The sequence below is a fragment of the Osmerus eperlanus genome, chromosome 6 (assembly GCF_963692335.1).
Source record: "Osmerus eperlanus chromosome 6, fOsmEpe2.1, whole genome shotgun sequence".
NCBI classification, from domain to species: Eukaryota; Metazoa; Chordata; class Actinopteri; order Osmeriformes; family Osmeridae; genus Osmerus; species Osmerus eperlanus.
In genome coordinates, this window is record NC_085023.1 from 3633841 (window position 1) to 3648141 (window position 14301).

The 14301-nt window shown below is 54.0% G+C and overlaps 1 protein-coding gene across 1 annotated transcript in view; it reads right to left on the reverse strand.

Annotated features, from left to right (window-relative positions):
* The window catches only part of slc35f3b (solute carrier family 35 member F3b), a 41172-nt gene extending 27140 nt beyond the window's left edge, over positions 1 to 14032 (reverse strand). Inside the window, exon 1 of the mRNA XM_062463015.1 lies at positions 13784 to 14032. Within this exon, the coding sequence (XP_062318999.1) occupies positions 13784 to 13859 (76 nt within the window). The 5' untranslated portion in view covers positions 13860 to 14032. The remainder of the gene's footprint in view (positions 1 to 13783) is intronic.
* Between the last annotated feature and the right edge of the window lie 269 nt (positions 14033 to 14301).

Genomic DNA, 14301 nt, shown 5'->3' on the forward strand with positions numbered 1-14301 from the left:
CTCCCCTTCCCTCCCTATCCCCCTCTCTCTCCCCTTCCCTCTCTCTCCCCTTCCCTCCCTATCCCCCTCTCTCCCCTTCCCTCCCTATCCCCCTCTCTCTCCCCTCTCTCTCCCCTTCCCTCCCTATCCCCCTCTCTCTCCCCTTCCCTCTCTCTCCCCTTCCCTCCCTATCCCCCTCTCTCCCCTTCCCTCCCTATCCCCCTCTCTCTCCCCTTCCCTCCCTATCCCCCTCTCTCTCCCCTTCCCTCCCTATCCCCCTCTCTCTCCTCCATCCTTCCCCATCCCCCTCTCTCTCCTCCATCCCTCCCTATCTCCTTCCCTCCCTATCCCCCTCTCTCTCCTACACCCCTCCCCTCCCTAAACCCCTCTGTCCATCGCTCTACACCCCTCTCTCTCTTCCATCCTTCCCACCCTCTCTCTCCACCAACCCCCTCTTTCTCCTTCATCCCTCCCTCCTCCCTTTCTCTCTCCCCCTTCTTTTCTTTCCCTCCCTCACTTCTTTTCTCTCTTCCATCTCTAGTAGAGATGGAAGAGAGAAGGGGGGGGGGCATCTGCCATATGACTGTCAGGAGGAATTTGCTCTAGGGACATCAGACAGAGGTGAGACAAACGCACACAAACACACACACGCACACACACACACACACACACACCTCCGGTAAAGCACTGTGATGCCTCAGAGGAGTAAACAGATCAATCACCGAGACAAGCAGCGAACTCACTAGCTCAACTGATATCCACTCTCATCATACTGTCTACTGGAGTCTACTGTCTACTGTAGTCTACTGCTGTCTACTGCTGTCTACTGGAGTCTACTGCTGTCTACAGGATTCTGCTGTCTACTGTCTATTGAGGCTGACTAAACTCTATTGCTGTTTTCTAGTACTTTTTCTTTATTTAAATCCACTGTTATGTACCAGGGTCTGTCTGGGTTTCAGCTGTTGTCTACTGGTCTACCAAACCTGCCTTGCCTTGGTGCTCATGAATATGGAGAGCCCAATCCCAGGTGACCTTGGGCCATCCAATCAACCGTCAGCACACAGGCAGGGTAGCAGGTCAGGGAAGAACATGATAGGCTGAGCTGTGGAGCTAGGAACACCTGCTATGACATAATTGAGCAAACATTACTGTGCAATAAATGGTACACGCTGTATCAAAAAAAGAATTGGGGTTGCATGTGCAACTAGGGGCATAAGAATAGGAAGAACATACATACATACTGAGAGACAGGCTGACAGACAGGAGGACAGACCGGCTAACAGACAGACAGACAGACAGACAGACAGACAGACAGACAGACAGGAGGACAGACAGACAGGAGGACAGACCGGCGAACAGACAGACAGACAGGAGGACATACTGGCTAACAGACAGACAGGAGGACAGACAGACAGACAGGAGGACAGACTGGCTAACAGACAGACAGGCAGGAGGACAGACTGGCTAACAGACAGGAGGGCAGACAGACAGACAGACAGGAGGGCAGACAGCAGAGGGACTCAGCTGTCAAGGGCCAGGCTAAACCAGCCTGTCAGTCAACAAGCTGTCAGACAGAGGCTGAGAAGAGAGAGGGAGACAGAGAGGGAGACAGAAGGAGGGAGACAGAGAGGGAGACAGAGGGAGGGAGGGAGGGAGGGAGGGAGAGAGAGGGAGACAGAGGGAGGGAGACAGAGAGGGAGACAGAGAGAGGGAGAGAGAGGGAGAGAGGGAGAGAGAGAGAGAGGGAGAGAGAGGAAGGAGATAGAAAGTGACATGGAGAGAAGGAGAGAGTCTTGTTGTAGGACACGTCAACTACACAGACAGGCTGCAGGTCAGGTTGACCCACAGACCCAGGGGACAGGGAAGATATGTGATACTGTCCCTGCTTTCCTCCCTCCATCCTCTCCTCCCTCCCTCCCTCCCTCCATCCTCTCCTCCCTCCCTCCCTCCCTCCCTCCATCTTCCCTCTCTCCCTCCCTCCCTCCCTCCATCCTCCCGCCCTCCCTCCCTCTTCCCTCTCTCCCTCCATCCCTCCATCTTCCCTCTCTCCCTCCATCCTCTCCTCCCTCCCTCCCTCCATCTTCCCTCTCTCCCTCCCTCCATCCTCTCCTCCCTCCCTCCATCCTCCCATCCCTCCCTCTCTCCTTTCCCAGTCTCCTTCACCCTCCAGGACTTCTGGTGCCAGTGTGTGCGTGTGTTTATGCATGTGTGTTTGCATATGTGTGTGCGTGTGAGAGAGCATATGTGTGTGTGTGTGTGTGAGAGAGAGAGAGAGAGCGAAAGATTGTGTGGGTGTGTGTGAGAGAGATAGTGCATGTGTGTGTGTGTGTGTGTGTGTGTGTGTGTGAGAGAGAGAGAGACAGTGCATATGTGTGTGTTTGTGTGTGTGAGAGAGAGAGAGAGAGAGAGAGAGAGAGAGAGAGAGAGAGAGAGAGAGAGCATATGTGTGTGAGAGAGAGAGAGACAGAGACAGTGCATATGTGTGTGTGTGTTATGGATCCCTGATCAGCAGGATGAGCAGATGTTGGGGCTGAGGGCTCTGCACTGACTGGTCTGATTGGCCAGTGACACGGCAACACACCGCATGTCACCCAACGAGAGAAGAGATAAGAGAGGAAGAAAGAGAGGAAGGAGAGAGTGGCCGCATATGTACTGTTTGTGTGTGTGTAGGGGGGTAAATATTGGCCAACCAACCAAAACTAATTCCCCTATGGTTTAAAGGAAGATAGTAAACTGAACAGTGTATTACATGAACCAAATTATGCCAATACCAATGGAATTACAGTTATTTGAGTCTATGGGTTAAATCAGAGCAAGAATGGTCAAAGTAAGGTTAAATAAACATTTAATAACATTGCAAATAAATGAAATCAATTACAAGGTAAACATGTCACAAAATGAAGGTTAACTCTATGCTACCATGATTATTGTAAACCAGAGAGACAACAAGAGGTGAGGAAGGAGAAGTACAAGGACAAGCCAGAGCTGAGGAGAAGGTCTCAGGAGATCAAGAATCCACATAACAATGCTTCACAATTCTCTTTATACCCAAGAACAACCAATCAGACCAAATCTTGACCCTTATCAACATATGACTAGCAATGCTACAGTAAGTTACACAATGGGGTGCGAGAGCCATCAAGTTGAGACCCTGTCGAGCAACTCCAGATTTTAGCATATGAGAGGTGGGGGCATGGTGTCACCCAGCCGTACATGTGTGTGCGTGTGTGTGTGGGTGTGTGTGTGTGTTGCAGCGGATACGTCAGTACCCCTCGTAGCTATCCTCTAATGAACACACAGGTCCTCTACTAAGGAGCAGAGCAGACAGGAAGGAAGCTGGATAAGCATCTCTACTCTCACCAGAAGGCTGTGCTGTTGGTTAAGCTGTTGTGTTGCTGGTTAAGGTTTTGTGTTGTAAAGGTGTTGTGCTGCTGGTTAATGTGTTGTGTTGTAAAGGTTTTGTGTTGTAAATGTGTTGTGTTGTAAAGGTGTTGTGCTGCTGGTTAATGTGTTGTGTTGTAAAGGTTTTGTGTTGTAAAGGTGTTGTGTTGCTGGTTAAGGTGTTGCGTTGTAAAGGTGTTGTGTTGCTGGTTAAAGTGTTGTGTTGTAAAGGTGTTGTGTTGTGTTGTAAAGGTGTTGTGTTGTAAAGGTGTTGTGTTGCTGGTTAAGTTGTTGTGTTGTTGGTTAAGGTGTTGTGTTGCTGGTCAAGGTGTTGTGTTGTAAAGGTGTTGTGTTGCTGGTTAAAGTGTTGTGTTGTAAAGGTGTTGTGTTGTAAAGGTGTTGTGTTGTAAAGGTGTTGTGTTGCTGGTTAAGGTGTTGTGTTGTTGGTTAAGGTGTTGTGTTGCTGGTCAAGGTGTTGTGTTGTAAAGGTGTTGTGTTGTTGGTTAAGGTGTTGTGTTGTAAAGGTGTTGTGTTGTAAAGGTGTTGTGTTGCTGGTTAAGGTGTTGTGTTGTTGGTTAAGGTGTTGTGTTGCTGGTCAAGGTGTTGTGTTGTAAAGGTGTTGTGTTGCTGGTTAAAGTGTTGTGTTGTAAAGGTGTTGTGTTGTGTTGTAAAGGTGTTGTGTTGTAAAGGTGTTGTGTTGCTGGTTAAGGTGTTGTGTTGTTGGTTAAGGTGTTGTGTTGCTGGTCAAGGTGTTGTGTTGTAAAGGTGTTGTGTTGTTGGTTAAGGTGTTGTGTTGTAAAGGTGTTGTGTTGTTGGTTAAGATGTTGTGTTGTTGGTTAAGGTATTGTGTTGTTAAGTTGTTGTGTTGCTGGTTAAGGTGTTGTGTTGTTAAGTTGTTGTGTTGTTGGTTAAGGTGTTGTGTTGTTAAGGTGTTGTGTTGTTAAGATGTTGTGTTGCTGGTTAAGGTGTTGTGTTGTAAAGGTGTTGTGTTGCTGGTTAAGGTGTTGTAAAGGTGTTGTGTTGCTGGTTAAGGTGTTGTGTTGTTAAGGTACTGTGTTGCTGGTTAAGGTGTTGTGTTGTAAAGGTGTTGTGTTGCTGGTTAAGGTGTTGTGTTGCTGGTTAAAGTGTTGTGTTGTTAAGGTGTTGTGTTGCTGGTTAAGGTGTTGTGTTGTTAAGGTGTTGTGTTGCTGGTTAAAGTGTTGTGTTGTTAAGGTGTTGTGTTGCTGGTTAAGGTGTTGTGTTGTTAAGGTATTGTGTTGCTGGTTAAGGTGCTGTGTTGTTAAGGTGTTGTGTTGCTGGTTAAGGTGCTGTGTTGTTAAGGTGTTGTGTTGCTGGTTAAGGTGTTGTGCCTCCTGCTCCATGGCCGGGCCAGTCTCTGGTCCCAGAGAGACAAGCCGGATGACTCCCTCAGAGAAGGAACATTCTGTGGTTCTTTTCATTTCTAGTTTACCTTTTGAATAGACCCTCCCTGCAGTCTTTTTGTCCATGTGTCACGCCTGCGTGTCTCTCAGCGGTGGCCACAGTGTGTGTTTGAAAGTGTGTCTGTGGTGTGTGTGAATGTGTGTCTGTGGTGTGTGTGAATGTGTGTCTGTGGTGTGTGTGAATGTGTGTCTGTGGTGTGTGTGAAAGTGTGTCTGTGGTGTGTGTGAAAGTGTGTCTGTGGTGTGTGTGAATGTGTGTCTGTGGTGTGTGTGAATGTGTGTCTGTGGTGAGCGTGTGTGTGTTTACCAGTGTGTAACTGCTAAGAGGCAGTGGTTACTCAGCACTTGGCAAGGCATCTTTCATCTTTCATTCCTCTACCTCCTCTCCCCAATTTTCCTCTCCTCCTCGCCCCCCTCCCCCTCCCCCCCCCCCCTCAGGGCTGAGGCTGGGCTGGCAGCATGACAGACTGGCGTGTGTGCCAGCTCTCTCCCTACAGATCAATGTTTAGGAGGGTGGCCGTGCCTTCCCTTGTCACAGTAATAGATGGGTGTACTCCACAGGTGTTACCTTATAATGCTTACCCAAACACACGCTTGTTCCCTCCCCCTGACTCCCCCTACCTCGATGTCCTGCCCTGTACCTCCCCCTGACTCTCCCTACCTCCCCCTGACTCTCCCTACCTCCCCCTGACTCCCCCTACCTCCATGTCCTGCCCTGTACCTCCCCCTGACTCCCCCTACCTCCCCCTGACTCTCCCTACCTCCCCCTGACTCCCCCTACCTCCCCCTGACTCCCCCTACCTCCCCCTGACTCTCCCTACCTCCCCCTGACTCCCCCTACCTCCCCCTGACTCTCCCTACCTCCCCCTGACTCCCCCTACCTCCCCCTGACTCTCCCTACCTCCCCCTGACTCTCCCTACCTCCCCCTGACTCTCCCTACCTCCCCCTGACTCCCCCTACCTCCATGTCCTGCCCTGTACCTCCCCCTGACTCCCCCTACCTCCCCCTGACTCTCCCTACCTCCCCCTGACTCCCCCTACCTCCCCCTGACTCCCCCTACCTCCCCCTGACTCTCCCTACCTCCCCCTGACTCCCCCTACCTCCCCCTGACTCTCCCTACCTCCCCCTGACTCCCCCTACCTCCCCCTGACTCTCCCTACCTCCCCCTGACTCCCCCTACCTCCATGTCCTGCCCTGTACCTCCCCCTGACTCCCCCTACCTCCCCCTGACTCCCCCTACCTCCCCCTGACTCTCCCTACCTCCCCCTGACTCCCCCTACCTCCCCCTGACTCCCCCTACCTCCATGTCCTGCCCTGTACCTCCCCCTGACTCCCCCTACCTCCCCCTGACTCTCCCTACCTCCCCCTGACTCCCCCTACCTCCCCCTGACTCCCCCTACCTCCCCCTGACTCTCCCTACCTCCCCCTGACTCCCCCTACCTCCCCCTGACTCCCCCTACCTCCCCCTGACTCTCCCTACCTCCCCCTGACTCCCCCTACCTCCCCCTGACTCTCCCTACCTCCCCCTGACTCCCCCTACCTCCATGTCCTGCCCTGTACCTCCCCCTGACTCTCCCTACCTCCCCCTGACTCCCCCTGACTCTCCCTACCTCCCCCTGACTCTCCCTACCTCCCCCTGACTCTCCCTACCTCCCCCTGACTCCCCCTACCTCCCCCTGACTCTCCCTACCTCCCCCTGACTCCCCCTACCTCCCCCTGACTCTCCCTACCTCCCCCTGACTCCCCCTACCTCCCCCTGACTCTCCCTACCTCCCCCTGACTCTCCCTACCTCCCCCTGACTCCCCCTACCTCCCCCTGACTCTCCCTACCTCCCCCTGACTCCCCCTACCTCCCCCTGACTCCCCCTACCTCCCCCTGACTCTCCCTACCTCCCCCTGACTCCCCCTACCTCCCCCTGACTCCCCCTACCTCCCCCTGACTCTCCCTACCTCCCCCTGACTCCCCCTACCTCCCCCTGACTCCCCCTACCTCCCCCTGACTCTCCCTACCTCCCCCTGACTCTCCCTACCTCCCCCTGACTCCCCCTACCTCCCCCTGACTCTCCCTACCTCCCCCTGACTCTCCCTACCTCCCCCTGACTCTCCCTACCTCCCCCTGACTCTCCCTACCTCCCCCTGACTCCCCCTACCTCCCCCTGACTCTCCCTACCTCCCCCTGACTCTCCCTACCTCCCCCTGACTCCCCCTACCTCCCCCTGACTCTCCCTACCTCCCCCTGACTCTCCCTACCTCCCCCTGACTCCCCCTACGTCCATGTCCTGCCCTGTACCTCCCCCTGACTCCCCCTACCTCCCCCTGACTCTCCCTACCTCCCCCTGACTCTCCCTACCTCCCCCTGACTCCCCCTACCTCCCCCTGACTCTCCCTACCTCCCCCTGACTCCCCCTACCTCCCCCTGACTCCCCCTACCTCCCCCTGACTCTCCCTACCTCCCCCTGACTCTCCCTACCTCCCCCTGACTCCCCCTACCTCCCCCTGACTCCCCCTACCTCCCCCTGACTCTCCCTACCTCCCCCTGACTCCCCCTACCTCCCCCTGACTCCCCCTACCTCCCCCTGACTCTCCCTACCTCCCCCTGACTCTCCCTACCTCCCCCTGACTCCCCCTACCTCCCCCTGACTCCCCCTACCTCCCCCTGACTCCCCCTACCTCCCCCTGACTCTCCCTACCTCCCCCTGACTCCCCCTACCTCCCCCTGACTCCCCCTACCTCCCCCTGACTCTCCCTACCTCCCCCTGACTCTCCCTACCTCCCCCTGACTCCCCCTACGTCCATGTCCTGCCCCATACCTCCGACTAGTTCCCCGTTACTACCTCCCCCTGACTCTCCCTTCCTCTCCCTACCTCCCCCCGACTCTCCCTTCCTCTCCCTTCCTCCCCCTGACTCTCCCTTCCTCTCCCTTCCTCTCCCTACCTCCCCCCGACTCTCCCTTCCTCTCCCTTCCTCTCCCTACCTCTCCCTTCCTCTCCCTACCTCTCCCTTCCTCTCCCTTCCTCTCCCTACCTCCCCCCGACTCTCCCTTCCTCTCCCTTCCTCTCCCTACCTCTCCCTTCCTCTCCCTACCTCTCCCTTCCTCTCCCTACCTCTCCCTTCCTCTCCCTACCTCCCCCTGACTCCCCCTACCTCTCCCTTCCTCTCCCTACCTCCCCCTGACTCTCCCTACCTCCCCCTGACTCCCCCTACCTCCCCCTGACTCTCCCTACCTCCCCCTGACTCCCCCTACCTCCCCCTGACTCTCCCTACCTCCCCCTGACTCCCCCTACCTCCATGTCCTGCCCTGTACCTCCCCCTGACTCTCCCTACCTCCCCCTGACTCTCCCTACCTCCCCCTGACTCCCCCTACCTCCCCCTGACTCCCCCTACCTCCCCCTGACTCTCCCTACCTCCCCCTGACTCCCCCTACCTCCCCCTGACTCTCCCTACCTCCCCCTGACTCCCCCTACCTCCATGTCCTGCCCTGTACCTCCCCCTGACTCTCCCTACCTCCCCCTGACTCCCCCTGACTCTCCCTACCTCCCCCTGACTCCCCCTACCTCCCCCTGACTCTCCCTACCTCCCCCTGACTCCCCCTACCTCCCCCTGACTCCCCCTACCTCCCCCTGACTCTCCCTACCTCCCCCTGACTCTCCCTACCTCCCCCTGACTCTCCCTACCTCCCCCTGACTCTCCCTACCTCCCCCTGACTCCCCCTACGTCCATGTCCTGCCCCATACCTCCGACTAGTTCCCCGTTACTACCTCCCCCTGACTCTCCCTTCCTCTCCCTTCCTCTCCCTACCTCCCCCTGACTCTCCCTTCCTCTCCCTTCCTCTCCCTACCTCCCCCCGACTCTCCCTTCCTCTCCCTTCCTCTCCCTACCTCTCCCTTCCTCTCCCTACCTCTCCCTTCCTCTCCCTTCCTCTCCCTACCTCCCCCCGACTCTCCCTTCCTCTCCCTTCCTCTCCCTACCTCTCCCTTCCTCTCCCTACCTCTCCCTTCCTCTCCCTACCTCTCCCTTCCTCTCCCTACCTCTCCCTTCCTCTCCCTACCTCTCCCTTCCTCTCCCTTCCTCTCCCTTCCTCTCCCTACCTCTCCCTTCCTCTCCCTACCTCTCCCTGACTCCCCCTACCTCCATGTCCTGCCCCCTGCCTCTCCCTGGCTGTACCTCCCCTGCTCTGTCAATCCTCCCCTCCCTCTGTTCCATTCTGCCTCCCCCCATCCCCTCTGTGCTAGGCCAGGACGACCCAGGAGGTTCACACTCCTTACATAACCTTGCTCCGAGCCCTCCCACCATCCTGGAGCGGGGGAGTGTGTGTGCTCAGTTCAAAAAGGGTTTTAGAGTGCTGTCTCAGGGAGCTGCCAGCTGTCTAAACATGGCACTTTCACAGTCCTGCAGACGAGCCCTGTCCCTTTTAAAACTTCTAAAATCAAGTCTCCCCCCTCCCCATCTCCACCCCCCCCCCACCCCCCCACCCCTGGAGAATAACAGTCATCTCCACCTCTCAGCTGTGAGTGTAGAGAACTAGATTCAGCATCCTCACCAGGAAGACAGGTGTCACCTGGGTCACCCGACATCCTATAAAATGCTACTGAGCGGAAAATAAACGTAGATGAATGCTGACTCATGAAGAAGGCCTACTGAAACAGCAGTGTTCCATACAAGCTCTGTACATTCAGGATTTATTACAAATTGTGTTTCTAGTCCCTTCTATCAACCACTGCAGCACAATAACACAGATGTAAAGCCCCCACTAAGATATTCATTCATTTATCCATACCTTCTTTCAATCATTTCATTCTATGCTATTCATCATAAGATTGCACCACGCACCTCAGAGTGATTGCTTCCATCTCCCTCCCACCCACCCACCCACACACACTCATCACCCTCCTCCTCCACCCACACACACTCATCACCCTCCTCCTCCACCCACACACACTCATCACCCTCCTCTTCCACCCCCCTCCCACCCACACACACTCATCACCCTCCTCCTCCACCCACCCACACACACTCATCACCCTCCTCCTCCACCCCCCCTCCCACCCACACACACTCATCACCCTCCTCCTCCACCCCCCCACCCACACACACTCATCACCCTCCTCCTCCACCCTCCACCCACACACACTCATCACCCTCCTCCTCCACCCCCCTCCCACCCACACACACTCATCACCCTCCTCCTCCACCCTCCACCCACACACACTCATCACCATCCTCCTCCACCCCCCCCCCCCACCCACACACACTCATCACCCTCCTCCTCCACCCTCCACCCACACACACTCATCACCCTCCTCCTCCACCCCCCTCCCACCCACACACACTCATCACCCTCCTCCTCCACCCCCCCTCCCACCCACACACACTCATCACCCTCCTCCTCCACCCCCCCACCCACACACACTCATCACCCTCCTCCTCCACCCTCCACCCACACACACTCATCACCCTCCTCCTCCACCCCCCTCCCACCCACACACACTCACACACTCATCACCGTGGCTATGTGTGTATGCTTGTGTGTGTGTGTGCATATACACTACACACAGGTGAGACAGTCTAATAAATCAGTTTGTAAACAGACAGGATCAGTTGTCGTGGCTATTGATAAGAGCTGTGGTCAAGGTAACCAGACCCTGTCGGAACACGCCCAGAATTACAGCATCTAGCAGACAATGACACACAATCCTGTATGTCAGGATGAGGAGAGGAGAGGAGAAAGGGAAGAGAGAGGAGAGGAGGAGGAGAGGAGGAGAGGGTTGTCTGCTGGGTCGTCTGCAGAGAGGTCATGTATGTCAGAAAAACCCAGAGGACCAATCAAATCGAATCAATCCTGACCAATCACAATCAGTCTATCCTGACCAATCAAGGATAGTGGAGGATTCAGAGCTGCTTAAAGCAGATACATCTGTTACTGCTTCTTCATATGCTCTACTCTGCTCTCCCATGTTCTCTCCACTCTATTCTACTCTACTCTACTGTGCTCTACTCTACTATGCTCTACTCTACTGTGCTCTACTCTACTCTGCTCTACTCTACACTACTACTCTACTCTGCTCTCCTATGTTCTCTACTCTGCTCTACCCAGACCCAGACCCAGATCCAGACCCAGATCCAGGTGACAGGCTGTTATGCGACTGCTGCACCATCATGTTGGTCACAGCTCTGAGCATGTCATTGCTTTTTTGCAGCTCATAAATAGGCAGCTGTACAAATCCTTCATTTTTCATTGTCTGTGTGCCTGCCTGCCTGCCTGCCTGCCTGCCTGCCTGCCTGCCTGCCTGTGTGTGTGTGTTTATCTCAGTGGGCCTGTGAGTTGGGTATAAAGAGCCAGTTCTAAAACAACAGAGAGGGGAAGCTACTGAGACAGCTCTTCAGATGTCTGAGTGGAACACACACACACGTATCTGGGCAGTGTGTAGAGATATCAAAGACAGGATGGGAAGACGGCACAGCGTTGAGACACACACACACACACACACCCAGTAACTGCAGTGTTTTAAACAATTCTGTCTGGAAGGTGATTCAAGAATACAAACATAACATTCAGAGATTGAGCTTTGAGAAACACACACACACACTCACATACACACACTGCTTCGTAGGTCACACAGGCATAAACACTGCAACATCGTTAGGGTTGGGTACCGTAACTCGGTGCTAATATGGCACCGGTACCTAAATGAACTGTCCAGGACCGAATCAGAACGCAGATTTTGGTGCCTCATTTTGGTGCCACTTAAATGCCTGAGCTGTCAATTTAAATATTTGCCCTCTGGTACTCCGTAACGGACGGAAGAAGCATCATCACCGAACATGATCGCTAGTTAAATTATACTGCATTCATGTGATGTCAGAATAATCCGAAAAATAATTTCCCGACTGAGAAAATTCACATGAATGCAAGTCGGAACAACAACGCAGAAAGTCGAAGAACATGGCAGACGAGTTTAAATGAAAAAGCCTCTTCCACCGTCGCTTTGGGATCTTTTGATTGTATAGGTTTAGGCACCGTTTGGGTATTGGAACCGTTTAAACAGTATTGTTTTGGCACCGGTTTCATCAAAATCCAAACAATACCCAACCCTACAACATCACAGTCACACTAAACACACTCATGTGCATTAGCCCACACACGTTGCTCTCTGTACCACACACACACAAACACATGCACATGCTCACACACAGACTCTCACCCCCCCCCCCACACACACACACACCCTAACATACACACGCTCACACACACACACTCTCACCCCCCCCCACACACACACACTAACATGCACACGCTTACTCACACACTCTCACCCCCCCACACACACACACACCCTAACATACACACGCTCACACACACACTCTCATCCCCCCCCCCATACACACACACAGCTGTGGAGGGGAAGACATAATTAGTGTGTCCCCTACAAATGACCCCAATCGGAAATGCGAGCTTCCTGTGTGCTCCTGTGATCAGGACACACTCTCCTTCTCCCTCTCTCACCCACACTCTCTCCCTCTTTCTCTCTCACACTCTCCTTCTCCCTCTCTCACCCACACTCTCTCCCTCTTTCTCTCTCACACTCTCCTTCTCCCTCTCTCACCCACACTCTCTCCCTCTTTAAAACACACGGTCTCTGTCTCACATACATTCGCTCCTTCTCCCTCTCTCACACACTCTCAATCTTTAAAACTCTCGCTCTCTCTCACACACACATTCTCTTTTTCTCTCAAACACTCTGTCTATCCCTCTCTCACACAAGGAACACAGTGAGGATGAGGAGGGCAGTGTGGATGAGGGCAGTGTGGATGAGGGCAGTGTGGATGAGGGCAGTGTGGATGAGGCCAGCATGGGGGATGAGGATTTGCAGAGTGGATGAGAAAGGCAGCGTTTCAGGGTCTATCAGCTTGTATACTGCTAGAGTTCACGGTCCAATTACTCGTGGACACACACACACACTAACAGTACAGTACAAGCAGGAACACGCACACAGGCAACCAGTGACACACACACACACAGGGCTTGTGTGTGTGTGTGTGTGCCACACACAAACAGAGGGACACAGACACACAGGCAGCCAGTGCTACAGTGGGATGTTGTGCTGTACTGTGTTTGTTTAGCATGATTATCAAAAGGCCCCTGGGGAGGGTGGGTGGGGTGAAGGGTATGATGCTGTGTGAGTGTGTGTGTGCGAGTGTGTGTGTGCGAGTGTGTGTGTGCGAGTGTGTGTGTGCGAGTGTGTGTGTGCGAGTGTGTGTGTGCGAGTGTGTGTGCGAGTGTGTGTGTGCGAGTGTGTGTGTGCGAGTGTGTGTGCGAGTGTGTGTGTGTGCGAGTGTGTGTGCGTGTGTTAGTGTGTGTGTGTTTAGGAAAGGCAGGACGGTGGGGGTTGGGAGTTCCTACTTTACTGCAATAACAACTTCATCGGTCCCCACTCAGAAAGAGACACCAGAAAATTACACAACACAGTTCACAGCGCTTATTTTACGCATCATTACAAAGCATAGCCAACCGTGACTCGTTTACCGGCTCCGGTTCCCCTCCTGTGTTGGTGTGACATTACAATGACTATTTATGACTGACAGGTCAAAAAATGTAACGGATCGAGTCATAATGCATTTTCTACTTTTCTCACTACTAATATATATGTATGCTACACGACAAAAGTATTTTAACGCGCGGTTCTGTGAGTTCAGGCTATAATTTATTGGCGGAGATTCTCTCTCGCGCATTCTAAAAATCACTGTCGATGGTAACCTAACGCGCGCTTCTTCGTAGCTTTCTGGTCCCCATTCCACATACCGTCTCGCACGGTATCAGTCCGATGACAAGTTAACCGCTGTCTCAAAGCGGATCTCTTATTCCCAAAACCATGTCTGACTAACTCTTATAAATGTGCACGGGCGACACGGCAACAGTCGTGCTAACCGCAGAAATAAGAAACCCAAAGCCCACTCTTAGTTCCACGGTGACCGGAACAGTGATTTCACGCGCTCTACCTACCTTCAACTTTTGTTAAGGTGAGCACCGGGCTGTTGCAGGCGGACAACGGGGAAACCCTGGCCGAATGTTTCTTCATGTTCACGAGCTCGGTAGTGCAGAGCTCTTCCCGCTTCGACTACATCCCTGAAGCCGATGTGGTGCCAGCCGCGTAGACAGAGAGATATCTTGCCGTTTCTTCAACGAAAACCCCGTCTCTCCCACTCACGTCCCCGCGGATGTAACTCCGCTAATGAAGAGCTTCACCGCCTCAAATTCGATTCCCCTCCCTCCCCCTCTCTGCGGTATCCCGTGAGCGCGCCAGCCCGTCACTCTCCAAATACAGTTAGCAATTGCAGCGATTTGCCACGTCACGCGTGCCTCTGGCATCCACAGGCTCCCGCGCTCCCTCGCCACCGCCCCTCCTTTGCCGTCCCGAACCAGACCAGCCCCGCTGCTGCCGGCCCCCCGAAGCGTCGTCCCCACGGGGAGACTCATGCACGGCAGAGTGGAGATACAGAGAGATGGATCGATTGCGATGG